The 27,928-nt window shown below is 49.6% G+C and overlaps 1 protein-coding gene across 6 annotated transcripts in view; it reads left to right on the forward strand.

Moving 5' to 3' along the window:
- LOC123377601 (diacylglycerol kinase delta-like) overlaps positions 1-27,928 on the forward strand; it is a 191,104-nt gene that overhangs the window by 80,735 nt on the left and 82,441 nt on the right. For 5 of the 6 annotated variants that reach the window (XM_045030692.1, XM_045030695.1, XM_045030694.1 and 2 more), the window contains 2 exons: positions 20,118-20,228; positions 24,633-24,713. The exons of the other annotated variant lie outside the window; for it this stretch is intronic. In XM_045030692.1, the coding sequence (XP_044886627.1) occupies positions 20,118-20,228; positions 24,633-24,713 (192 nt within the window). The remainder of the gene's footprint in view (positions 1-20,117; positions 20,229-24,632; positions 24,714-27,928) is intronic. 6 annotated transcript variants of the gene reach the window in all.

Consider the following 27,928-nt stretch of genomic DNA (forward strand, 5'->3'; position numbering starts at 1 on the left):
GCTTCCGCAAGGGGCGTGGGACAATTGACATGATCTTCGCTGCGCGTCAGCTACAGGAGAAATGTCAAGAGCAGAACCGTGAACTCTACACAACTTTTGTGGACCTCACGAAAGCGTTCGACTCTGTCAGTCGCCAGGGCCTGTGGAGGATCATGTCGAAATTCGGCTGTCCAGACCGGTTCATACGAAAGGTACGTCAATTTCATCACGGTATGATGGCTCGTGTCCTGGATAACAGTGAAACATCTGAGGCCTTCCCAGTCACCAACGGCGTCAAGCAAGGGTGTGTTTTAGCACCCACTTTGTTTAGCATGATATTCTCTGCCACTTTGACTGATGCCTTTCAACACTGCACTGAAGGAGTAGGCCTGAAGTACAGAACCGATGGGAAACTATTCAATCTGAGGCGACTGCGTGCCATCACCAAGGTGAAGGAAACTGTACTTCGAGACTTTCTCTTTGCCGATGACTGTGCTCTGAATGCTAGTACAGAGCCAGAAATGCAAGCCAGTATGGACAAGTTTTCATCTGCATGCAACAACTTCGGCCTCACCATTAACATCAAGAAGACTGAGGTAATGCACCAGCCAGCTCCCCATACTCTGTACTCAGAACCGTCCATCACTGTAAATGGACAGAGACTTCAGGCAGTGGACCACTTCACGTACCTGGGCAGTACCCTTTCTCGAGCAGTGTCAATCGATGATGAAGTAAAGTGCAGAATTGCTAAAACCAGCTCTGCATTTGGCCGATTGCGCTCCAATGTCTGGGAATGTCGAGGGATCAGCCTACCGACGAGGCTGAAGGTCTACTGAGCAGTGGTGCTTCCAACTCTGCTGTACGCCTGCGAGACGTGGACTGTCTATCGGAGTCATGCACGAAGGGTCAATCATTTCCACATTTCCTGTCTGCGAAAGCTTCTGAAAATCAGATGGCAGGACAAAGTGCCCGATACTGAAGTCCTTATCAGAGCCAGTCTGCCGTCAGTTCACACACTGCTGATGAGAGCCCAGACCAGATGGGCCGGACATGTCGTGAGAATGTCAGACGAGCGCATTCCTAAACAGCTCTTCTACGGAGAATTCGCCCAGGGAAAGCGCTCCCACGGAGGACAAAAGAAGCGGTTCAAGGACACGCTGAAGACCTCTCTGAAGTCCCTTGAGATTAACACCGCCACATGGGAAACCCTCGCACTGAACCGTCCAGCATGGCGCAGCCTCATTCACATAGGCAGTAATACCTCTGAGGCGAGGCGTACTGCTGAGGCTGAAAGAAAGCGAGCTGCGCAAGTCCAGAGCTGCCCGCACATCATCGACAGTGCCATCACATGTCTGCCCGACGTGTGACAGGACGTTCCATGCCCGAATCGGACTGATCAGTCATCTTCGGACGGACAGAATCCGGTCATCGAAAGAATGAGTTGTTGAGGTCTTCGTCGACAACGATGGATGAACATCATCCTCCTCAACAGCGCAGGGGCTGTCTGACTGGAGGTGGGACAATTCTACAGTGTCCCGGAAAGCCTCATCAACATACCTCTCTGCCTCCCTTAGCTGCTCCAGTTCTGCCACCTTGGCCTCCAAAGCCTGTACACGGTCTCTGAGGGCCAGGAGCTCCTTGCACCGAATGCACACATATGCCACCCGCCCACAGGGCAGGTAATCATACATGCTACACTCAGCGCAATAAACTGGATAGCCCCCACTCTGCTGCTGGGCTTCTGCCTGCATTGTCTCCTAGTTAATGAAGGGTTTTGTTTAAATCAAGGAGTTTTGAATGTAGTTTATTTTACAGTTTTAAAGAACAGCAAGGGGCCCTTGCCCCCTTCCCTCTCCCCTTCCAAACTCCCTTGCAAAACTCTCTGTTAGCAGCCCCTGTTTGGAAAGATCCCTGGTCGCTTGCGCACTGCTTTATAAAGCCCTGGCCTGCTTGATAGCCCTGTCCACTGACTAAGGCTCAGCCAATTAACAGAGGCTTCTAGCTTTCAAACCTTCCTTTGAAGCTCTCAGCTTCCAACTGCCAGCCACAGCACACAGTCCTTCAAACAAACAACCAACCAAACAGATGGACAAATACAAGCTCAGCACACAGCGAGTAACCCCCCAAAAAACACAAACAAACACACACTACAGACAGTCACTTATTCAAGGGTGCTGTATTTGCTCCTCGTTCACCTGGAGAACTGCCTTGCGAAACTCCCTGTTAGCAGCCCCTGTTCACAAAGACATACAATCTACATTTTAAGTGTAGATCAGGCCTGTGACAGACTTGCAATATCTTGGACAAACTTTATGGAATTAAGTTAAACCTTATTGAATTAGGTTTAATATCTTTGGGGCCCATTCTATTAAAAATGCAACTGTGCATGTTATTGTGGAATTGTGTGAAACTTCTCTAGGAGGAGGGGGCTGCTAATATCATTCCTCCAGTCATCAGCTCCCTGGAGAGGTTCGCATCTGCTGGTTCAAACTGCATTCTCCAGAGACGAACAGACAAAGAAAGGATTTTTGGATAAATACCCTAGTTTTAAGCTGGCTCTGGGTCTTCCTGGTCAAGCAAATGGGCAGGATCCTTGCTCCATGGATGGGACGAATCCTTAGGGGAGGGTTAGAAGGACTTAGGGGCCCCATAAAACTGGGTGCTTGTTCTGAGCTGAAGTTGTGCTGATGTTGAAACCATAAGGAAGCCCTTTGGGTGCGGTGCTGAACTGCTCCTCCCAGAGCCCATGTTAGGGTGGGGTGACTTTTGGCAAGCTTGGTAGTAGGCATGTAGGTTCTTTCATTGTTTTTAATTTGTTTTCTCTGTAGTGCTTTTACCTTAAGAATAATGCAGACTTACATAGGAAGAGCTGTGTGGTGTCTATAACTGTGGGCATTCAGGCTGGTAACTGCCTCTGAGAAGAAAGCAAGGCTATCTCTGCTGTGGAGAACAGAAATATGTTGGTCAGAAGGGCGTGAGACAAGGGTCTCTACCCAAGAGAGGGGATGGCCCAGGAGCCTGAAGCGGAGGTGCTTGCTGGATCATAGGGGGAATATGGGTGCGGTTGCCCTGCCCTGTGACAAGGCCTTTGTTCTGGTAAGGTAACAACCTTTCTCAGTTGGTAGAGCATCAGGCTTTTAATCTGAGGGTCCAGGGTTCAAGTCCCTGGTCAGGTGAAGAAGGAACAGTTTCCAGTCAAAATGAAAGAAGGAATCTCTCCAGGGTGTTGTTTGACATTACTGTGTTGTCCTCACTGGCCTGTGCTGACACATGTTGCTGTTAAGGACATTAGGCCAGACTTGCTACAGGGCAGAAGCCAGCGAAACCCTGCTGAGGTCATTGGCCTTGCAGGGGCTTCCGTTGGGGTGAACTTGACAGAACCGGGTTTGTGACTGAGGCCCCACCATGAATAATTCGGCAAAGAGGAGGCGAATTGCTGTGCTAACAAATCCCTCTGTTGTGTGGGAATCGGTGCGATGGGGAGTTTGGGCTAGTTCGTGCAGGGATATTGTGCTGGGGATGTCATTCCCCTAAGAGACATTGGCTGTGCATTACTCCTCTGCTAACAACCTGGCTTCCAGTTCAGCTTCCAGAGCCCTTCCCCTCTCCTCGCCCTCAGAGTCACTGAGGCAAACCCTGGCCAGCTCTTGATTTAGCAGCATCTGTTTTAGAGAGGGAACTTCTGCTTCCTGGTTCTAAAATAACTGTCCACTGCTCCCTCTGACTGGGCGCTCCACGTTCTTCCTGCTAGTGTTCTCAGTGTCAGCTGGGGTTTTAAGCTGCTGCGTGCAGGATATTCTGACACATCACAGACAGGGGAGTCTTCCAGCACTTCTCCCCCTCCCCCACATCCCCCCACTGCATCCTGGGAAGTTTCAAGGAGGAGATCAGGCTTGGCTAGGTTGTTCTTTCATCCCCATTTCAGATGTAGAGTGAGGGTGTGAGGAGTGTGGGGAGACTGGAGCAGGTTCAGTCCCCCTGAGTACTTAGAACAGGGGTCAGCAACCTTTCAGAAGTGGTGTGCCAAGTCTTCATTTATTCCCTCTAATTTAAGGTTTCGCGTGCCATTAATACATTTTAACGTTTTTAGAAGGTCTCTTTCTATAAGTCTATAATATATAACTAAATTATTGTTGTATGTAAAGTAAATAAGGTTTTAAAAATGTTTAAGAAGCTTCATTTAAAATTAAATTAAAATGCAGAGCCCCCCGGACCAGTGTCCAGGACCCAGGCAATGTGAGTGTCACTGAAAATCAGCTCACGTGCCGCCTTCGGCACACGTGCCATAGGTTGCCCACCTGTGACTTAGAACTAAATCAAGTAAGGCTGGGAAATGTGTCCCTCAGCTGAATCACTGGCTTTGTGAGATGAACCTGACCCTCAGAATAAGGGGAGTGGCATTAATGGCAGCACAAATGCAGTCTGCAATAGCCCTCATCCTTAATAATGAGGTGTTGTCCATGAAGACTGTGTCCCAGCATGCAGTGCTTCATCTTGATCTGCACAGTGAGACCTGCAGGCTCCACTGTGGTATCAAAGGGCACTTGCGATGCAGTCAGCTCCATTGTTTGTGTTGCGGTAGCACCTAGAAGCCTCGGTTCAGAGTTGGAGCTCCGTTATGACAGGCACTCTGTGTTTTGCAGATTAGGGTCAGCCATTATGATCTAGGCAACCTGCCATTGTGGCCCTTGACTGGACTGGGAAAAATTTAGGCATTCCTAGTGCAAGAAAAAATGAAACCTGGGTACAGTTCTGCAAGCTGGGGATTCTGAGATCAGACTCACTTTCATCTTGAAAGTTCTAAGTCTTGCTTACACTCTGATTGTCAGTTTGAAACAGAACATTAAACTGGGAGAGCATTCCATACCCTGACATGTAAAGGGGCACTCGTGGCTCAATCCTGGAGCCTGGAAAGGGTTCCCTAGTTGTGAAGATATTGGGACACGGTCATCTTTGCATCACTACTTAGATGACTAGATTTCAGGCCAGGTGGGACCGTCTGTTCTTGGCTGACCTCTTGCAGAGCATGGACCAGAGAACCTGCTGATGTCATAATGCAAATGTCATCATGTCGGATTGCAGTGACTTTGTCCTGGAAGACAAAATGTTACAAGAGATGTCCCATGTCATGTTAGTGTGTCGCTCTTCAGTGAAGTACCTGCAGCAGGAGTTCTCAAGAAAGAGCCTGTTGTGAGGTTTCCGTTTGCCATAGCTGTGAAAATAGTGGTGTAGGGCCCTTTAAAGTGCTCCCTCGAGTGCTGACATTCTCATCAATTAAGATCTTCTGTCAAACATCAGCATGAGCCACAACCAGGCCAGCAAAATGCCATCGCCCTGCTGCTCCTGTTAAAGCCATACACTGTGCACTACTTCTTGTACACCAGTCATTTATGCAGTAGTAATTAATCCGCATTAAATATGTATTTAATTATTTACTGCTATCTGACACAATAACTGTCCTGGTTAATTGAAGGCAAGGAATTGCATAGGGTTGTTATTGCATCTGATTAAATACCAATTAAATATCAGTGGGTGACAATAGCCATTCTGCACACTTCGGCAACCCCTTTAATCCGCCAAGTGCTTTGCAAACACTGATTAATGAAGCTTCACAAACACTGCTGTGCAGTAGGTAAATATTGTTAGACCATGACTCAGCAGATCTCAAACTGTGGGTCGGGACCCCAAAGTGGGTCACGGTCCCATTTTAATGGTGTTGCTAGGGCTGGCTTAGGCTTCCTGGCACCCAGGGCTGAAGCCAAAGTCTGGGGCCAAGCTGAAGCCCAAACCCCACTGCCTGGGCCAAAGCCCACTGCCTGGGGCTGAAGCCCCTGGGCTCAGGCTTCAGTCCCCCTTCCTGGGGTCGTCTACTAATTTTTGTTGTTAGAAGGGAGTTGTGATGCAATGAAGTTTGAGAACCCCTGGACTACGTTGTTCTTGGAGGTCTAGTGGCCTGGGAACAAGTGTGAGGGCCAGGAACTCCTGATTTCTATCCCTGGTTCAGGCTTTTACTCCTCTCTGTGGGCTGAATACATTTCATCACACCATGCCTCCATTTTCTGATCTGGAAATGGAGATGATAATCCCAGCATTTAGAAGCTGGGATCCTGGGCCAGTATTTGCTTGTTGTTTCCTTATGGCACCCTCTCCACCCCTCTACCCCGATCTGTTGCATCCAGTGCTTGTCGCTTGTCTTATACATAGGCTCTCTGGGGCAGTGACTATTTCTTTGTGTTATTTTGTGTGTTTGTCCAGCAGCTAGTGCAGTGGAGCCATAGGCATGACTGGGATACCAACATAAATCATATTCTCCCTATTTTAAAGGGCAGAATGCCCACCCAGCATCCAGGATGCATCGGCACTGAGTAGGAGTGAATGGCTTACTCTGGAAGAGGGTGATGTCTCCGGTAGAGAGCAAGCTCCCTGTCTTGGGAGAGGGCACATGGGCATGTCTACGCTGCAATTAAACACCTGTGGCTGGCCCCTGGCCCCTGAATCAGGCTCACGGGGCATGGGTTAATTGCGGTGGAGATGTTTGAGCCTGGGCTGCAGCCCAAGCCCTGAGACCCTCATCCTCCTCGGGGTCCCATTGAGTGTTGTCGGAGCTAGATGCAGACTCTTTGCATCTACCTTTTCCAAAACAACCCAGGAGCATGGGAGTCATATGCCGCACACTCAGCTGTTCCAGTCAGCGAAAGAGCTAGTGGGTGGAATAATGTCCATAGATATCCAGGAAGGGAGCATGAGAAAATTCCCTTTAGTTGTGTTCCCAAGACTCAACTAATAGGAACTTGAATGGCCATACTGAACAGACCGGTTCATCTAGGCGGTTTCTTGTCTTTGACAATGGCCAACGTAGATGCTTCAGAGAAACTGTCATAATTTACCTCCTAGTGCTTTACTGTGCTGTAGATAAAAATGTCTTTCTGACCCTACTAGCATCAGGATCGAAAGCCTTGGTAATTGTCCCCAGGAAATTGTAATTGCAGCTGCTGTTCCAATTTATATAAGATGATAAAAAGGAGTCTGTAGACCTTTAATCAGATGATTGCCTCAACAATATCCTGCAGCAGTAAGTTCCACGGATTAATTACATGTCTAATTGAAGATTTGTTTCTAATCAGAGATAAATCATGCTGAACTAACTGCATCGGTCCTCCAGCTGCTGGGACAAGACAGATCATGCTCCACATCAGTGAATTCCTTTTCTGTACTAAACGTATCTCAGCAAATTCATTTTAAAGGCTGTTGGAGCCTCCTAATTGACAGTGGAGCCAGGAGTTCTTATTTGTAAAGGGCCCTTGGAAAAGGTTGACGCTTCTGATGAAAAGTGTTACCTCAGAAAATCCCTTTCGTAGCCTGCTTGAGGCTTCTGAATGTGGGGCCCTCTGAGGGGAGGGAAAGTCTCTAACATGCTAATTCACCAGCCATTCTACCTCATCTTCTGTATTGGATACCTGGCCCTGTATCTAAGGAGATGAGAATTGTCAGAGAAAAACATAGTTCTCACTCTCAGGTTGGGTGCAGCAAGTCAGATACTTTATTATCTCTAGCAATTGCGTGGAGGGAGAGAGCTAAACAAGTCTCTCCCAGGTAAACAATTACAGCAAGCATTTATACCTTTGTTACATACAGTAATGAGAAACAGCTGCATTTTGTTTATACATAGGTCATCCTAATATCTTATTTTTTTCTCACCTCTATTTAGACTATAGTCTGCATTCCAGACTTAGCTAACACAAGGTCGCAACAACTTTTCACACAGTTCTTTCCCACTCGCCTCTCACAATCCTCGCTTCTACAAATCTCGCGTTATTAGGGTTACAGCTAGCCTGACTCTTGCTCACATAAGGAGACCGTGTGGATTTGAAATCCCCTTCAAATCCCTGTCAGTTCTTTCTCTACTTCCACAGAATGTTGCCTCTGTCTGAAAGATACCCACACGGCGGGATGGCAGCAACCATGGTAATATTTGCGGAACACTATACCACTAGAGATGGGCCCAAGTGGAAAGTTTAGATCCAGATCTGTATCTACTTGTTTCCACTGCATGGATTCCTTGTTTTGATTTAAGCCTTATTGCTAAGTTCAGTCTTTGGTTTTTCTGAGATCCAGAACTTTGTCGCAGGGGCAGTTCCACAGATCCTAGGCAATGCGTTCTTCCCTGGCATGCTTGCCTGAGACATATTTGTCCTTTGAGTCAGAGCCCTCCAGTGTCGTTCTCTACCCCCACCCAGCTGCTCCACATTGGTGAATTCCTTTTCTGAACTAAACGTACCTCAGCAAATTAATTTCAAAGGTTGTTGGAGCCTCCTAACTGACAATGGAGCCAGGAGTTCTTATTTATAAAGGGCTCTTGGAGAAGCTTGAAGCTTCTGATGAGAAGTGTTACCTCAGAATATTCCTTTTGTAGTTTGCTTGAGGCTCCTGCATGTGGGGCCCTCTGAGGGGAGGGAATCCTGAGGTGCCGTGGCATGTTCCCCTGCAGCAGAGGTGCTGGGAATCCCAAAGAGAAATCAGTTGGGGAAAAGAGATGTGCTGACATGCATTCCAGAATGACCGGACCAAAGCAGCTTTCTGTGCACCTGTCTTCTGGGCCTGTCTGAGCCACTCATGACCAAGATGATTAACAGTCCCCAGAGGAGTGAAGTCCTTTGCAGGAAACTGCCCAGCAGGGGACATTTGTTCTGCTAGCTCAGGGGTGTGCAAACTTTTTGGTCTGAGGGCCACATCAGGGAATAGAAATTGTGTGGCGGGCCATGAATGCTCACAACATTGGGGTTGGGGTGCGGGAGGGGTTAAAGGCTCTGGCTGGGGGTGCGGGCTCTGGGGTGGGGCTGGGGATGAGGAATTTGGGGTGTAGCAGGGTGCTCTGGGCTGGGACCGAGGGGTTTGGAGGGCGGGAGGGGGATCAGGGCTGGGGCAGGGGGTTGGAGTGTGGGGATAGGCTCAGGGGTGCCGGCTCCTACACGGAGGTGCAGCCAGGTGGCTCTGCACACTGCCCCATCTGCAGGCACCCCCCTGCAGCTCCCATTTGACCACCGGAGGGGGCCATTGGAGCGCGTAGGAGCCAGAGTGGGGCCATGCTGCAGCTTCTGGGAGCTGTGTGGTGTGGCCCGGACCCTGCGCCCCCGATCCTGCACCCCGGCTGGAGCGCCGGAGCGGGGCCAAGCCATATGGTGCGGCCTGCAACCCCGCTCCCCAGAGGGAGCTTGTGGGCCAGCTTAAAATGGCTTGCGGGCCATAGTTTGCCCACCCCTGTGCTAGCTCCTGAAGAGAAAGAGTGCCTTGGCTTCTGGTCAGGCCCTCGCTAGGAAGGGGTAGCATTGGCCTCTGTTGCCAGGTCCCTCCACTCAGCCTGGCCATGGAGAATGAGGAGAGGCAACATCGCCAGGTGCCAGGCAAACAACAACAGCATTCAAAGGGCAGCCAGGAGAAGCTGCCCCAGCTATGCCCTGGCTCTCACAGTATCAGATGTTCTAAGAACTTCGCAATGGAGGAGGGTTTCCTTTCATCCAAACAGCTCGAGGATCCTCGGGGCTGCGTCTCTGCTGAGAGCACAGACAGCGGCCTTCTGGAGCTCTGCGCCTGGAGCTCAACACCCTTGCCACGCTTGCCTCAGAGCTGCTGCCAGGAGCTGGCTTCTTCTCCCTCAGGACGGTGTCGCTCAGCATTCCTTTGTCTGTTCAGCAAGGGTCAGGTTTCCAAAGCCCTCAGCCCTCATGCAGGAGCCTAAGGGCAGGTCTACACTATGAACTTGCATCGGTGCAGCTGCGCTACTGTACGGGTTCTGGTGAAGATGCTCTAAGCCGATGGGAGATAATTCCATCTCTGCGAGAGGCTGTAGCTATGTTGTCAGGAGACGGGGGGTATAACTTTTTAGTTATACAAAGTGGGTGTGTAGTAAGGACCTGGCCTTTGTGACATGGCCAGAATTACCCCAGGCAGGTTCTCGAGGTGAGCTGGTGCTGGATGCTGAGCCCTTTCGAATATCTAAAGCCACGTCATTCAGATGTCTCTGTGGGCGCTGAGCCAGTCAGCTCCTGACTCCAACTGGCTCAATGTGGTGTTTAGCATTGGAAGGCTTTTCAGTGTGGAGGCAGCCTTTCCTGCCCCTGTGACTCTCAGGCCTGCCCTGCCCGCAGCCTCCCCTCCCCACTTCCTCTGCAACCCCTCACGAGATTGGCATAAAAATCAGGAGATTTACAACAGTGAGGTTTTGGGTTCTCTTCACTTGCCCTCTGGTGTTGGAAGGTTTGGGGATCACGTACCCAGGAGAACACACAACTTGACTTTTCTTTGTAAATGGAAGCTGAGATTCTCCAGGAAGAACCCAGTTCATCAAGGCCTGAAGGAAAACACTGAGTAGCGTGAGATTCACAGTGACGTCACCAGAACTGGCAATGGGGAATTGAACTATCTGAATGTCTCCCTCACTCATCACTGCACCCCACAGAGCAGGTGATTGCACCAGTGAAAAGGGAGGCAGATGTTGCTGTTAAGATGTGACAAGATTGCTGCTTCTTTCTACCCCATGGACCCCCCGCCTTCTGGTACTGAAGGCCAGATTTAATTCTCTTCTAGCGCTTCTGTCTGAGTGAATCATATTCCGCTGCAAGGAGTGGGGAGGGCAGGGCAGGAGTACTGGCCATTATTTTAATAGATCATCAGACTGGAGCAGATCATTGGAAGGCTGATAAGCCCAGAGAGCCATGAGCTATTGATTAGCTCACTATTGAGTAGCTCTCTATTGCTCGTACCTTTCAAGGTGCAAATGAAGGAACAAGCAATGCCAGCCAATCTAGATGCTTCAGTAAAGGGGAGATGTTAGCATTGCTCTGATTAGTGCAGCTGTTTCACTAGAAAGAAGGAACCTGTTTATATCAGGAGGCCAAAAACAGAAGTACAACATTAATCATTGCCTGGCACACCAGGAAATAAGCAGCAAAGAAAGCAAGAGTCTTTGGAAAGCTCTCATTGTGAGGGCTCTTTGTTTAAAGGGGCAGTATGCCCAGTCACTTGCAGTGGTTAGTTTTGTTGTTTGTCACCTTGCAGCCTCTTAGATGCTCAAAAGTGACATTTCCCATCCCTCCACTTTTGCTCTTACCTGTTTTCAGAGATAATTCCCGCCTTCTATTCCTTAAAACCAAGCTGCAGGGATAAAATGAAAACAGGATCAAGCCCATTCTGAATGGCTGATGACCCCTGGCTAATAAAGGCTCATAACAGAAAGAAATGCAAAGTGTGTGTTTCCTCTTCCCTCCCCCCCCCTCAAAAAAATCTCAGATACTTCCCAGTTTGATGAAAACATCCCACGGGCAGTGTTTCCCACTCTTTAAATGTTTGATGCTTTTTCCTAAAGTCCCCAGTCCTGGAATCCTGTGTGGATTTTTTTCCCCCCAATTGAAAGTTTATGGCCCTCCTGGTTACAGAGAAAAGCTTGAAAACATGATCCAAGTGCTCCTTAAAGTCTCAAAAAGCAAATAAAAAGAACGCAATGTATATTATTTTACAAACTTTATGGTTTTTATGGCAATCTCCTGATTTTGGGGCCTGATTCATTGTTTTGGAGCCTTTGCTGAGCCTGTTGGCAATACATGAAGCTGCATGGCTCTCCTCGTACCTGTGTTATCACACAATGCTATATCCTGAGATGTCTTTAACCTGAAGGATTGCACAGAGCAGAAAACAATGTTAATAAAACCACGTTAAAACTTATTTATGTGGTGAATAGCCTCATGTGTAACCTGATTAATTGGAGCATTCAGCATCTAAACCAGGGCATCACTGAGAAGCGTTGCAGCTTCCCTGTAGGAGAACATGATACAAATTGTTTGCTTATTTTATATCCCTGTTGTCATATGCATGGTACATATGGACAGCACAGCTCTGGGGATATTTTTGAGTGTTATCTTGTGCCCCCTCTGCTGGCCAAATGGCAACTAGAGTCCCCTTGAAACAGGAGCAACTTGGGTATTAATTCCTTAGCGAACCAGCAGTGTGAATTTTCTGCAGTGTTTCGAAAGGTTTGCCCTCTTTCCCCACCTGGCAGCACATTTTAGTACTACCCCTTCACATAGGGTCCTCTTAAGACAGATTTAAACTCCAAGTTTCCTTATTTTGGAAAGGGTAGCATGGCTGGCACATGCCCGAGAAAGGACAAAGGTGAGGTGTTATAGCAAACTCGGGGACAGCTGAGAGGCAAAGCATGACTGCAATGTTATCTGGAAAAACCTGATCCTCACTCCGCCTCTTTGCAAACCTGCTGTGTCAGGCTAAGTCCACAGCCCCAACCTGGGCATCTACTGTGCCTAGAGCTGAAGAAAGGGTTCCGGTCTCCTTGAGGCATTGCTGTGAAATCTAGGCACCAGAGTGTGAATCTTTTGTTACTCAGAGGCAGCTCTTTGCAGTCAACATTATGGTCCTATGCTTGTCATGTGGAAAACTTTAATTTAGGAGCACCCAGCATTTGCCAACTTCCTGGGAGCCTGTGGGCTGTCTTCTATTTGGATAAAAGTTTACATAAATGTTTCACTAAAAATAAAAATGTACTCACGCCTAATGAATGCTGGGATTCGACTATTTCTTGGCAGGCAGGTAGCGATTGTTTGTTCGCTTCGTTCTGCAATAATGAAAACTGGCAGTTGATGGGTTTTGTCCTCACCCCAAAGTCATGGGGGAGGTGGGGGGATTGCAAATGGTTTTATGGAATAGGAAGATTAAGTGACCTCCAAACCAAACCAGAGCACCACAGGCTGTGATCCTACATAAAGGACATGTGCCTGGCCTCAGATAGCGCTCGCTCCGTCTATGATGGAGGCCTCCCATGTGCGGTGCACTCAACCCCTCCTGTGATCCTCCTCCCATCTGTCTGGGGGTTCTTTTCTCTCTGTTATACCCCCTATGTGGACCTATGCAAGGAGGTGCAGCTGAAGTTTGGCGTTCCAAGTGGACTTTGCAGGGTTAGAGTAGCTAGTCCATCTTTGCTGTGGGCCATCAGCACTGGAGTCAGACGGGATCCTGGACGCTGTCAGGAATGGTGCTCTGCCTGGGGGGCTGGATGCATTGGTGTGTCTGGGGCTGGGACTAAAGCCCATGATGCTATGTCAGTTGTGTGGTGCTGGTGCCACATCCGTTGGGTGCAGCTGAAGAATCTGTGTTGTGCAATGTCAGCCTGGTGTAGTTACAAGGATGTACTGTGCCCTGTTGATCCTGTGTATGAAATCTGCATGAAACTAATTTGATCGTATCTAGGAAAAAAAAAGGCTGTATTGGTATTTTTGGTTTTGTTTGGTGAGGAGTTGGATGGCGGGAGGATCATTTTTTCCCACTTTGTTGAATTGGTGTGTCATTCTGAGCTATTCACCTAACCATAACATGAAGATGTTTGGTACTCTGGACATCTGGCTCTCACTGCAATGTGTGAATGGAAATGTAGCATTCTAAAAAGCTACATGAGGAGCAAAGAGAGGGTAACAGTCTGAGCTCTGCCTGTTAGGAAGCTGCCAATTGTCCGCAGTTGTTGGTGACTGGGGAGTGGAAACAAGTCCGTGAATAAACTGAAGGAGTAAAAAATCAATCATTCTTCAGTCTTGATCAGATACAAACACTGTCCAGAATCGTTAAGCAGTGAGATAGAAAGGGGTTCGTGTGCATGGTAAAGAGTCAGAAAATTGGCTCCTTCAGCTTCTTGGAGATCAATTGTGTCACGGAATGAAATTGCCTATTGAGGCAGAGGAGAAGAACGCTGATGATCCTGTAAGTGACACATTTTCATTGCCGTTGTCCTCATCCAATGTAGCCACGATGATAAACTGGAATCCCTGTGCTAGGCCTTCAACAGCATCTTCATTCAGGAGCTGGCTCTCTTGCCCTCGTTATGTAACAGGTTCAACCTAAACTCATGTAAGCCAGGTTAAGAGCGTCCACACATAGAGTCACATCAATTTAGCTAAATCAGTTCAACCTCCCACCTTCAGTGAAACCTGTGTAAGTCTGTGTGCAGGCCAGCCCATAGGCTTTGATACCCAAACCAGGGCCTAGATCACTTGGGTGGGGCAGTAGCTGTGCCATGCAGCCAGAGGAAGGGGTCTCTAGGCAATAACGCTCTGGGTATGCTCTGGTCATTGCTCCATGATGACAGGCTGGGCCGGCTCCAGCGTTTTTGCCACCTCAAGCGGCGAAAAAAAAAAAAAAAGCTGCGATCAGCGGCAGCCATGGGTGGCTCTAGACATTTCGCTGCCCCAAGCACGGCGGCGTGCCGCGGGGGACGCTCTGCCGGTCACTGGGAGGGTAGTTTTTCCACCCCAGATGGGACTTGAACCCACAATCTCTGACTTAGAAAGCCATTGCCTTGTCTATTAGGGGGTGGCAGGCGGCTCCAGTGGACCTCCCGCAGGCATGCCTGTGGAGGGTCCGCTGGTCCCGCAGCTTTGGTGGCACGGCTGGGGGAGGTCCACCGGAGCCGCCTGCCGCCCTCTCGGTGACCGGCAGAGCGCCCCCCGTGGCATGCCGCCCCAAGCATGCACTTGGCATGCTGGGGCCTGGAGCCACCCCTGACGGTAGCTCCACCCTGCCGCTTCATTCTTCGGCGGCAATTTGATGGCGAGTCCTTCCCTCTGAGAGGGACTGAGGGACCCGCCGCCGAAGAGCCGCCAAAGAGCTGGAGGTGCTGCCCCATTTTGTTGGCCACTCCAGGCACCTGCTTCCTGCACTGGTGCCTGGAGCCGGCCCTGGTGACAGGAAGCAATCTTTGCTTGGCCCCCATGCTCCACCCACTTCTAAGCCTGTCTGCACAGAAGGGAGAATAGCAGCAGCCCAGTGGAAGCAGGGTCCAGTGCTGTGGATAGCCCATACAAGGGAATGAACGTCTCCTTATGTTCCTCTTGCTCCCTGACATGGCATGGTGCACCACTGAGCCCTTGCTGAGTGGTGATTATGCCACTAAAAAGATCAAGACAAAAACCTGAGCCTAAAGTTGTGACCTTCTTTTGCATTAATGCCCCCTTCAGTGTCTCACAAAATGAGCAAAGTAATGAAGTGATTGAAGCACTTTGCTCTAAATATACTCCTCCAGACAGGACAGATTTAAACTTCCAGACTTAGATGCTGCAAATGGGGAAAAAAAGAAAAAAGAAAAAGTGTGGGGGGGACTGAAAGAAGTGCTAAGAGGATCAGCATGTTCATGCAAGAAGACTGATCAGACATGAGAAATGACCCGATAATATTATCCATTCAGGGAAAAATGCATTGCTGCTAAATGCTGATTGTACAGCTGAAAATAAACCTGCGCTATATTGTGTCTAGGTTACTGAAGAGAGCATCCCAAAACGCAGAGCATAATATGAGAGGATTTCTGCCATTTTGCTCAGAGAAAAGAAAATGAAAGAGATGAGAGACCTTCACAGGAGCAATCAACTCCAGCATTTGCTTTCTGCGCAGTGAGCACACTGTTGAAACCTTCTTGAAGAAAGAAGTAGCACCTTACACAGCACATAGGGGAAGTTCAACATTTTTTCCACCCTGCTATCAGCCTCCTGGTTGATTGACTGATACCATAGGATTGATAGCCTGGCTTCCCAAAAGCACTCAGTGGATTGTGTCTCTGCGTTTTCATCCAAGTGCCATAAGGATGTTGCTGTTTGCGCTGAGCAGGAGGCCTTTGTTGGAAACACAACAGACATTTCACACAAGGGACTGTACAGAGATTCTAAACTTTTACAAAAGCAATTTCAGGAGTTTGCAGAGGCTGCAAAAAAGATTCACTGAAGGAATGGAGCTTTTCCATTACTGAGCCAACATGACTGATCTGAAATACAGAAGTCATGGGCTGAGCTCCAGACAAGAAGAGTCAGGTGTGATGTAATTCTGAATTCCTTCCTTCTCTTCTAGGTTGGTGCAATAAAAGCTATTACTTGCCCACATTGTCCCTCTGATAGCCTGGGACCAGCACAGATCCAACAGCACTACAAACAACAATGGAAGATCTCGGTAGCTAGGGCAAATACAAAGTGGGTAGGTCTGACTAGTTTATAGACTGGAAGCTTGATTCTTGTGCTCCTGTGTTTTACTATCAGACCAGGCCCCCCTGCATCGTGGACATTGGTTGCCTTTTTGTCTCTGAGGAGTAAATGGGCTTATGAAGTGACTTGCAGCAAGTAGGTGCCTTGGCCTTCAGTTCACAAAACCTTTGTGCTTTCAGAGGGAAAAAGATGGTTTTCTTTGGGCTTCAGAAAATGGCAGCAAGCCTAGTATTGTCCCACATCAGGTCTCTAGCTCTGGTATTATCTGGCCCCCGTTACCAGTGCCTCTCTGTCTCCAGTGTGTTATCCTCATACCCTGGGAGGCAGAGCAGGGCCACTCTCCCCATTGCACAGCTGGTACTAGGCCCAGAGAGACCTGTCCACAGTCCCACACGGAGGCTGTGGCAGAGCAGGGAATTTAATACAGGTCTCCTGGGTCCCAGGCTAGTGCCCTAAGCACTGGGCCATCCTGTCTCTCTAAGGGGCTCCAGGGCGTATGTTCTATATGTAGGGTTACCAACTTTCTAATAGCACAAAATCGAACACCCCTGCCCCGCCCCCGCTTGCTCCATTCCCCTCCCTCCATCACTCGCTCTCCCCCACCCTCACTCACTTTCACCAGGCTTGGGCAGGAGCTTGGGATAGGGGCGGGGAGTGAGGACTCTGGCTGGGGATGTTATGCTTATACAAAACACATAAGATCTTTTATAGGGGAGAAGGCAACACGCCACATTTATTGAAGATACAACAATTAGCATATGCTTTTTAGTTACACATACACAAACCATGCACACTGTCCCGCCAGTCAATGTTATAGTTACCAGTTTGGATCAACCTAGTGGCCACCTAGGTTGATCACCGGTAGGAAGGTGCCAGGTTCTGTCGGTCGCAACACGATGCTCCGGGGAAGTCTTGGCAGGACGAACCCAAAGTTTCATGGCAAGGCACCCTGTTTATATAGTGATTTTTTTTATTGGGACCAGTGAGTTTTGCTTTGTTATGCTGTAATTAATTGTTTGACGAGTACTTGTTTTTTTTTAATTGTTTTTTTTATTTTTTATTACAGCTATTTTATTCCCATTGATAGGTGCCTGTTTTATTTTTTGAGTTGTTAATTTGCTCTTTTTTGACATTTCAATAGGAGAGTGTTGCAGCCTTCTGGCGCTTTTGCATCTGGTTTTATATATATATATATATATATATATATATATATATATATATATATATATTTGGTTTAGTGATGGCCTTTATACTTGTTTTTTAACACATACATTTTTTATTTATACACAAAACAGAATTAATTTACACAGAACATTTTGAACAGGAACATTAAATTGCAATGCAAAAGACAGACAGTTATTGCATTCTTTTACTTATTTTCAAATGCTAAACCTACAACAAATTGGTGACCCTCAAAGGTGTGTTACTGCCTTGAAATCAGTCCAGACACAGATTCTGGCTGATGTATCTTTACCAATGGCCCATTATTCAAAAAGGATAGCTGGAAGAATATGATCAAATCATACACCAATACATTTAATACATGCTACATTATTATTTTTTATTTTAAATTATATTAATACAAACATAAAATCCTACTACTACAGGGATGTGGGCTCTGGGGTGGGGCTGAGGATGAGGGGTTTGTGGTGTGGGAGGGGGATCTGGAGTGGGGCAGGGGATTGGAGTCAGGGGCGGCTCTAGGAATTCCGCCTCCCCAAGCAGAGCGGTGCGCCGCGGGGCGCGCTCTGGCGGTCGCCCGTCCCGCGGCTCCGGGGGAACTCTTGTAGACGTGCCTGCGGAGGGTCCGCTGGTCCTGCGGCTCTGGTGGACCTCCCGCAGGCATGCCTGCGGATGCTCCACCGGAGCCGCGGGACCAGCGGACCCTCCTCAGGCATTTCTGCAGGAGGTCCACCGGGGTTGCAGGACCAGCGGACCCTCCGCAGTCATGCCTGTGGGAGGTCCGCCGGAGCCGCCTGCCGCCCTGCTGGCAAAATGCCGCCCCAAGCACGCGCTTGGCGCGCTGGGGTCTGGAGCCAGCCCTGATTGGAGTGGAGGGTCTGGGAGAGAGTTTGGGTGCAGGAGGGGACTCCGGGCTGGGGCAGGGGGTTGGTGTGTAGGAGGGGGCTCAGGACCAGGACATGGGGCTGGGGTGGGAGGGGTGTGGGGTCCCAGCGGCACTTACAGCGGCTTCCAGGAAGCGGCTGCCAGTTCCCTGCAGCCCCTAGGCACATGAGCAGCCAGGAAGGCTCCATGGTGCTGCCCTAGCACCCGCAGGCTCCGCCTCCAAAGCTCCCATTGGTTGCAGTTCCCAGCCAATGGGAACTGCAGAGCCAGCACTCGGGGCAGGGGCAGCGCGGTGGTGTCTCCCTGGCTGCCCATGTGCCTAGGAGCTGCGTGGTGCTAGGGCTGGCAGGGAGCCTGCCTTAGCCTTGGGCCCCCGCTGCGCCGCCAACTGGACTTTTAACGGCCCAGTTGGCAGTGCCGACCGGAGCACCCAAGGTCCCTTTTCAATGGGGCATTCTGGTTGAAAATCAGACTTCTTGCAACCCTATCTGTATCATGCTCTGCACTGCTCCACACTAGTCTTGTGTCATTATGGGGGTTGGATTCTACCCGTTCCAATCCAGATGTGTGTTGGACTCCATTAGCCTTGTGTAAGTACAGAGGTCCCAATTCAGGAAAGCCCTTAAGCGCATGCTTGAGTCCGTTCATGTCCAGGAAAGCATTTAAGCTTGGCCCTAGCATGGGCTTTCCTGACTCAGGACCAGACCCAGGACCATATTGGCTATGAGGGCTAACAGAGTATGTAGCATGATGGCCCAGTTTGCCTCTGGGCTTTGCATGCTGCCAGGCCAAGCATGGAACAGAAAAAAGAGAGTCCTGATTGTCTCTTCTTTGACATCCGTGTCATCCCATTGTCTTCCCAGCGTTATTCCTGCTTTACCCTGGAGGGAGGAAGATGGGAACTGGGCCCAATGGGTTTAGTCGTTCAAATCTAACAGACAAACTGAAAGCTCAGGGAGTGTGTGTGAAAGAAACGAGTCCCTCTCTGGGGAAATGGAAAACCTTAACATTGGTCTTATTCTCAGGGGAGGGTGATCTTTAATGCTGAGAGTAATTAACCATTTGAACAATTTACTGAGGGTCGTGGGGGATTCGCTGTCGCTGACAAGTTTTCAATCCAGATTGGATGTCTGTCTAAATGCTCTGCTCTAGGAATCATTGTGGGGCAGTTCTCTGGCCTGTGTGGTACGGTGTGTGTGTGTGTGTGTGTGTCAGACTGAACGATCACAGTGGGCCCTTCTGGTCTTGGAATCTGTAAATCAGTCATTGGCAAGTGGGTCTGCAAAGTGGGTCTCAGCCACAGAGTGCCTGGGGCGTCTCTGCTTTTGTCTGTATGGTCATTTATCTTGGCATGAATGGCACAGTTAACTAACTGAATCCTTAATGTCTCAATGCATTTAAAAACACACGTAATTCAAGCATCCTCTGTATGTGGGATCACCTGCCGTCCCACCCGGCCTCTCCCTGCTCTGTCCAAAGTCCATTTTCTGTTACTGAAAGCGATTTGCATCAAAGATGGAGGGTTGAAATCTTCCTGTGTCATCCTTAGTATTCCACTTTGCCAGGCCCATACTCCCTGCACTGGCCTCCTCCATGCCAAAACCAGGGGGCCACACAGATATATTCTCTGTCTTGGGAAGGTGCCCCCCTCCTGAGCCCATGCACTTGGCTCAGGTTGGGTTTGAAGGTGTCTGAAATGTGCTGTCTCTTTAAGATCCCAGGCCATTAAATGGGCCAGATCCTCAGCTGGTGGAAATGGGTGTAAACCCAGTGACCTTGATTGTGCTACACTGAGTTACGCCATGCTCCGTATGTGGGCATGAACTGACAGATCACTGCCCCTTGTAATATGTTACCCCTTCTCCCTGCTATGCCCTGTGCTTCCATGGCTGCATCTCATGGGTTTGCTGGATCATGCAAGGCTCTGCCATAGAACAGTCTGTACATGGCCCACGCCCTGGCATGCAAGGGATTAAGGCCTTGGGTTCCTTTGGCCAGCCACGGGTTGGGGTGCGAAGGCTCACTGGGTTCCTGTGACCCTTTTTGCAGAAGAGCGTGAAGGAGGGGCTGTTACTGAAGCAGACGAGCTCCTTCCAGAGGTGGAAGAGGCGATACTTTAAGCTGCGGGGCCGGACGCTGTATTACGCCAAGGACTCCAAGGTAGGATAAATCCAGCAGCTCCTGGGTATTGAGGAAGCTCTGGGAGGAGGCTCCTGTAGGCCCCAGGACATCACCAGTGTGATGGCTGCCATGGCTCATGCCCTGGGAATTCAGCGGGGGACTTACGGAGCTCTAAGCATGGGCCATTGATAAAAGATACAGCAGACTCGCCCCCAACTGATGGGGCACAGAGGGACCTGTCACACACTCGGTCTCTCATCTCCCCATCTCAGGAACAGGCCATCACTCGCCAACCCATTGGAGAGGAGCGTGTGACACGCCAAGCAAGCAGTGATTTCCTGACCTCTCTAGTGCCCAGTATGGGTCTCCCCTGGACAGAGAAGAGGGCTCTGAAAGACAGAGGATTCAGAGAGGAGAAGGAGCATTCCCTGCGGTGTGTCCTCCAGGACTTTGCTCAGCCTAGTTTGAAAGGAGGGGGAGTTTCACAAGCCCTAACTCTGATCCCAGTTGAGTCAATGAGAGCAGAGTTAGGCTGATGGGAAGGCCCAGTTCATCATGGATTTCCATAGGACTTAGGCACTTCAGTGATTAGAAGCCCATCCTAAATAACTTCAGCAAGAGGCCTCCCAGCATATCCTCTCCGAGCCTGGATGGTGACCGGGCTTGGCCCTTTCTCTCTGCTAGGGAATGTTATTGACGCCCAGATGGGCCTGCTGTAAATCATAGCTCTGGGAGGGACCTCGAGAGAGCATCAGGTGCAGCATCCTGCGCTGAGGCAGGACCCAGTAACCTAGACCAGCCCTGACAGGTGTTTGTCCAACCTAGTCTTAAACACCTGCAATGACGGGGACCACAACTTCCCTTGGACACCTGTTCCAGATCTTAAATGTCCTTGGAGTTAGAAAGCTTTTCCTAATATCTAATCTAAATCTCTCTTGCTGCAGATTAAACTGATTACTTCTTGTCCTACCTTCAGTGAATGTGGAGAATAATGGATCTCGGTCCTCTTTAGAACAGCCCTGAATGTATTTGAACACTGTGATCAGTCCCCGCTTCAGTCTTCTGTTCTCAAGACTGAACATGCCCAGGCTTTCCTCAGAGGGCAGGTTTTGAAAACTTTTATCATTTTTATTGCTCCCCTTTCCAGTTTATCCACATCTTTCTTAAAGTGCAGCACCCAGAACTGGACGCAGTTCTCCAGCTGAGGCCTCTCCAGTGCCAAGTAGAGCGGGACAGTTCCCACCCATGTCCTTCATACGACACTCCTGTTAATACACCCCAGAATGATATTAGCCTTTTTTTGCAACTGCACCACATTGTTGACTCATATTCAATTTGTGATCCATTCTAACCCCCAGATCCTTTTCACCAGTACTGCCACCTGGCCAGTGTTTCCCATTTTGTAGTTGTGAATTTATTTTTATTCCTTCATATGTGCACTTGTCTTTATCGAATTTCATCCTGCTGATTTCAGACCAATTCTCTAATTTGCAAGATAGTTCTGAATTCTAATCCTGTTCTCCAAGGTGCTTGCAACCCCTCCCATTTTGGTGTCATCTGCAAATCTTATAAGCATACCCTCTGCTCCGTTATCCAACTTATTAGTGAAAATATTGAATAGTACCAAACCCAGTACAGACCCTTATGGGACCTCACTAGATACACCCTCCCAGTGTGATAGCGAACCACTGATAGCTGCCATTCGAGTATGGTCTTTCAACCAGTCTTGCTCCCACCTCTTTGTAATTTCAGCTAAATCACATTTCCCTCGTTTGCTAATGAGAATGTCGTGGGACTGTGTCAAAAGCCTCACTGAAAACAAAAAAATTGGTTTGGCATGATTTGTTCTTGACAAATCCATGGTGGCTATTCCTTATAACCCTATGATCATCCTGGTGCTTACAAACTGATTGTTTAATCATTTGCTCCAGTATTTTTCCTGCTATCAAAGTTAGGCTGAGTGGTCTATAATTCCCTGGGTCCTCTTTGTTCCTATTTTTAAAGACAGGTTCTATGTTTGCTCTTCTTCAGTCCTTTGAGACCTCACCTGTCCTCCAGGAGTTTTCAAAGATGATTGCTAATGGTTCTGAAATTGCCTCAGCTAATTCCTTAAGCGCCCTAGGATGAATTTAATCAGGCCCTGTTGATCTGAATACATCTAACTTAGCTACATTTTCTAGAATCTAATTTGGCTTGTGTTTCTTCTCCCTTGCTAATATTAATTGTGTTAGGTATCTGGTCACAATCAACCTTTTTAGTGATGGCTGAAGCAAAATAGGCATTAAACACCTCAGCTTTCTTGATGTCATGAGTTATTAAGTTCCCTTTCCCTGCTAAGTAGAGGACCTGCACTTTTCTCTGTCTTTCTCTTTCTCCTAATATATTTAAAGAACCTCTTCTTATTGCCTTTTATGTCCCTTGCTGGGTGTAACTCATTTTGTGCCTAAGGCCTGGTCTACACTTGGGGGGGGGGTCGAACTAAGGTACGCAAGTTCGCGTAGCTGAACTTGAACTACCTTAGTTCGAACTACTCACCCGTCCAGACGCTGCGGGATCGAAGTCCGCGGCTCCCCCGTCGACTCCGCCACCGCCGTTCGCGGTGGTGGAGTTCCGGAGTCGACGGGAGCGCATTCGGAGTTCGATATATTGCGTCTAGATGAGACGCGATATATCGAACTCCGAGAAGTCGAACGCTACCCGCCGACCCGGGCGGGTAGTATAGATGTAGCCTTAGCCTTTCTGATTTTGTCCCTACAAGCTTGCCCTATTCTCTTGTACTCATCTTTAGCAATTTGTCCATGCTTATGCTTTTTGTAGGATTCCTTCTTTATGTTCATGTCACTAAAGAGCTCCTGATGGCCTCTGACCATATTGGCCTCTTACTATTCTTCCTGTATCAGAGGGGTAGCCGTGTTAGTCTGGTTCTGTAGAAGCAGCAAAGAATCCTGTGGCACCTTATAGACTAAGGTCTGCAAAACGTCTGTTAGTCTATAAGGTGCCACAGGATTCTTTGCTGCTTCTACAGAACCAGACTAACACGGCTACCCCTCTGATACTTGACACCATGCAAGGCACTGCATTTAGCCGTATGGAGTGGAAATCCATCAACCATGCTGCAAAACGTCTGTTAGTCTATAAGGTGCCACAGGATTCTTTGCTGCTTCTACTATTCTTCCTGTCTTTCCTTTGCACCAGGATAGTTTGCTGTTGTGCCTTTAATAATGTCTCTCTGAGCTCTCCTGAACTCCCTTTTCCCTTAAATTTTCTTCCCATGGGACCTCAGCTATCACTTCTGTGAGTTTTAGTCTGCTTTTGTGAAGTCTATCATCCTTATTCTGCTGCCCCTCACTCTGCGATCTAGAGACCAACAGCCCCAAGGAAGGATGAGCTTTATCATTGTCTGGATATTACTGATCAGACCGATTTAGTGTCATTGACAAATGGCATCCCCTCATGCCAACCTGCTTTTCCAGATGGCGAATAAATGCTTAGGGAATCTGTCCCCGTCCCATCCCCTGTAGGTCACTCCAGGACTCTCTGCCCTCTTGAGGAACATCCATTCACTAGACTCCCTGGTCTCAATTACTTTGACCAGGTTTGAATCCATTGTAAGCCTTTCCCATGGGCTATTTATGTTCCTTCACAGACTCTCATGTGGATCCTCACCCAAAGCTGCATGGAAGTTAAAGGAAATTGTGTCCACCAGGCCACCATAACCTAATAGTTAATTAATATTCCCTGAGTTCTGCTCAGACATAGAGCGGCTCTCGTTGTGGAGTTGTGCTGGCTGAGTCCTAGCAGGCTATATGATCCAAAATGGCCAGTCATTTTGGGTGCCTGGTTCTATAGATACCCAGGTGCCCCAAGCAGGGCGGCTATGTATCAAGGCATTGTCACTGGCCGGCCACTCTTGGAAATGTGGTCCACCGTACTAGCCTGCCTGGGCAGAACTTTCCCTTACATAGACTCCACAGCCCAAATGCAGGCCAGGTGTAGGCCAGTGTGATCCCACTTTCACCAGGCCTGGGTCTGGCCCTCTTGCAGCTTGAGCAGAAGCAGAACAAATGGTTGCTTGGAGCATCCTGCAGCCTGTGCAGATTAGCCCCTCATGATCCAACCCTACCCCCTTCATGGCAGCAGGACAGATTGCCACCCAGCCAGATCTCCCCCTCTGGCAGTGGGAGCAGGCAGGGACAGCTTTGCAGCCTGAGACTGCTCTTCTGGCTGCTTGGGAGTCCCATGGATCATCAGGTGAGCCCTTCTCCCTCCGTCAGTGCCCAAGGTGCTAAGGCGAAGCAAGTCTCCCCAGCCTATGGGTCCCAGGATCTCCCTCCACTCCCTGGGCAGAGCTAGGCTCCATGGGTTCAGTTACCGGGCTGAAGGCTGAGGCTGTCTCTTTGCTGGTGTCTCTGCTATGTCACCCTTTCCCTCATGCCTCCCCAGTCACTGATCTTCGATGAGGTGGACCTGTCTGATGCCAGCGTGGCAGAGACCAGCACCAAGAACATTAACAACAGCTTCACGGTAAGGGACAGTACCTCACGCACTGCACTGCAGTCCTGGTCCAGCGCCCACTGAAGTCAATGGAAATACTCGCCTCGGCTTCACGATCTTTGCATCACGATCTGCCTGCTGATATCCTTGTATGTCGAGGAGCTGAGAAGGGCTGCTGCCCTCCCACAATAGGCCTTTCCCGCTCAAAACCAAGTGTCAGACTGAACTTAAGGGGTATGCTCTGGATACTCCCGAAGGTAGGGGTCCCAGAGGAGGGATTATCTCCTGGTAGTGGAGGATGGGCAGAGTCATCCTGCAGCATGTGGTCATTTGTTTCCCGATGCAAGAGATTAATTACTCTTCTATAGCAGATGCCCAACAGTACCTTTTGCTGGGAGTGGCAGGAACAAAAGTAGTTGTGAGCCTCCAGGCAACTAGTGCTCCATTAGTGCTGCGTTGTGGGGGAAATCCCGCAGGGGTGCCCAGAGGGGGGGGCAAGTGGGGCAATTTGGCCTAGACCCCAGGCTCCACAGGGGCCCCCATGAGAATGGCTGAGGCTCCCTCCCCAGCCCCAGCCTGACCCGACCCCGCCTCCACACCTCTCCCGGAGCCTCAGTGCATCCAGGAGCATCCCTGGACAGCAGTAGCGTGGCTCTGGTGGGGCCCGAGCCTCTCCCCGCTCAGAGCCGCGTGGTAAGGGGGCGGGGCTGCAAGCTCCAGGCTGAACAGAGGCAGCTCAGGGTATGTCTACACTACGGGATTATTCCGATTTTACAGAAACTGGTTTTTTAAAACAGATGGTATAAAGTCGAGTGCAAGCGGCCACACTAAGCACATTAATTCGGTGGTGTGCGTCCATGTACCAAGGCTAGCGTCGATTTCCGGAGTGTTGCACTGTGGGTAGCTATCCCATAGCTATCCCATAGTTCCCGCAGTCTCCCCTGCCCATTGGAATTCTGGGTTGAGATCACAATGCATGATGGAGCAAAAACAGTGTCGCGGGTGATTCTGGGTAAATGTCGTCACTCAATCCTTCCTACGTGAAAGCAATGGCAGACAATCATTCCGCACCCTTTTTCTCTGGATTGCCCTGGCAGATGCCATAGCATGGTAACCATGGAGCCCGTTTAGCCTTTTTTCACTGTCACCGTATGTGTACTGGATGCTGCTGACAGACACGGTACTGCAGTGCTACACAGCAGCATTCATTTGCCTTTGCAAGGTAGCAGAGACGGTTACCAGTCATATTGTACCATCTGCTGCTGTCATGGGTGCTCCTGGCTGGCCTCGCTGAGGTCGGCCGGGGGCGCATGGATAAAAATGGGAATGACTTCCCAGGTCATTCCCTTCTTTATGTTTTGTCTAAAAATAGAGTCAGACCTGCCTAGAATATGGGGCAAGTCTACTAGAGAACTAGAGAGCACAGCCGCTCCAGGTCAGAGCCCCAGATATCCCACAGAAATGATGAGCTGCATGCCATTCTAGGGGGTGCCCCTGCAACAACCCCACCTGTTGCTTCCCTCCTCCCACACCCCTCCTGGGCTACCGTGGCAGTTATCCCCCCATTTGTGTGATGAAGTAGTAAAGAATGCAGGAATAAGAAACACTGACTTTTTAGTGAGATAAAATGAGGGGGAGGCAGCCTCCAGCTTCTGTGATATTCCAGGCAGGACATCTCCATTACTCATTAAAGGGTGGCGGGGGGGAGAGGAGCACAGCCTCCCGCTGCTGTGATAGTCCAGAATCTCCATTAGACATGAAAGGTTGCGGGGAGAGGAGCTCAGCCTCCAGCTGCTGTGATGAGGACAGTCACCAGCCTTCTTGCACCATCTGCCAGGACTGAATCTCCAGGACACAAAGCTTAAAGAAGGGAATGACCGGGAGTCATTCCTATTTTTGCCCAGGAGCCCCCAGCCAACCTCACCGAGGCCAGCCAGGAGCACTCACAGGATGATGACGAGGACGGCTGTCAGTCATATTGTACTGTACCGTCTGCCACCAGGGAGGGGAGAGGATGCTGCTGTTTAGCGCTGCAGCACCCCGTCTACCAGCAGCATCCAGTAGACATATGGTGACATTGAAAAGAGGCAAGAAACGATTTTTTCCCTTTTCTTTAAGAGGGGGGAGGGGGAGTAAATTGACGACATATTGCCTGAACCACTGGCGACAATGTTTTTGACCCTTCAGGCATTGGGAGCTCAGCCAAGAATGCAAATGCTTTTCAGAGACTGCAGGAACTGTGGGATAGCTCGAGTCCTCAGTCCCCCCTCCCTCCCTCCATGAGCGTCCATTTGATTCTTTGGCTTTCCATTACGCTTGTCACACAGCACTGTGTTGAGTTCCTGCCGTGGGCTCTGTCTATCATAGCCTGGAGATTTTTTCAAATGCTTTGTCATTTCTTCTTCTGGAACGGAGCTCTGATAGAACAGATTTGTCTTCCTATACAGCGATCAGATCCAGTATCTCCCGTACGGTCCATGCTGGAGCTCTTTTTGGATTTGGGACTGCATGGCCACCCGTGCTGATCAGCGCTCCACGCTGGGCAAACAGGAAATGAAATTCAAAAGTTCGCGGGGCTTTTCCTGTCTACCTGGCCAGTGCATCCGAGTTCAGATCGCTTTCCAGAGTGGTCACAATGGTGCACTGTGGGATACCGCCTGGAGGCCAATACGGTCAAATTGCGGCCACACTAACCCTAATCCGACATGGCAATACCGATTTCAGCGCTACTCCCCTTGTCGGGGAGGAGTACAGACATCGGTTTTAAGAGCCCTTTATATCAATATAAAGGTCTTCGTTGTGTGGACGGGTGCAGGGTTAAATCGGTTTAACGCTGCTAAATTTGGTATAAACGCGTAGTTTAGACCAGGCCTCAGGCCCTGCTGGAGCTCACAGCCCCACCCCCTTACCATGCAGCTCTGAGTGGGGCGGGGCTCAGGCCCCGCTGGAGCCACGCTGCAGCTGTCCAGGGATGCTCCTGGATGTGCTGAGGCTCCGGGTGAGGAGGGAGCCGGGGATAAGGGGCCAGGGCAGTTGGATAAGTGGCAGGGAGTCCCAGGGACAGTCAGGGGACAGGGAGGGAGCAGAGGTTGGGGGGGGCAGTCAGGGGCCAGGGGGGTTGGATCGTGGGCATTCCGGGGGTCTGTCAGGACTCAGTGGGGGGTGGGGTGGATAGGGGTTGGGGCAGTCACGGGACAGGGAGCAGGGGGGGTGTCCCGGGGTGGTGGTTGGGGGGCGGTCTCTGG

The sequence above is a fragment of the Mauremys mutica genome, chromosome 9, assembly GCF_020497125.1.
Source record: "Mauremys mutica isolate MM-2020 ecotype Southern chromosome 9, ASM2049712v1, whole genome shotgun sequence".
In the NCBI taxonomy this organism is placed as follows: Eukaryota; Metazoa; Chordata; order Testudines; family Geoemydidae; genus Mauremys; species Mauremys mutica.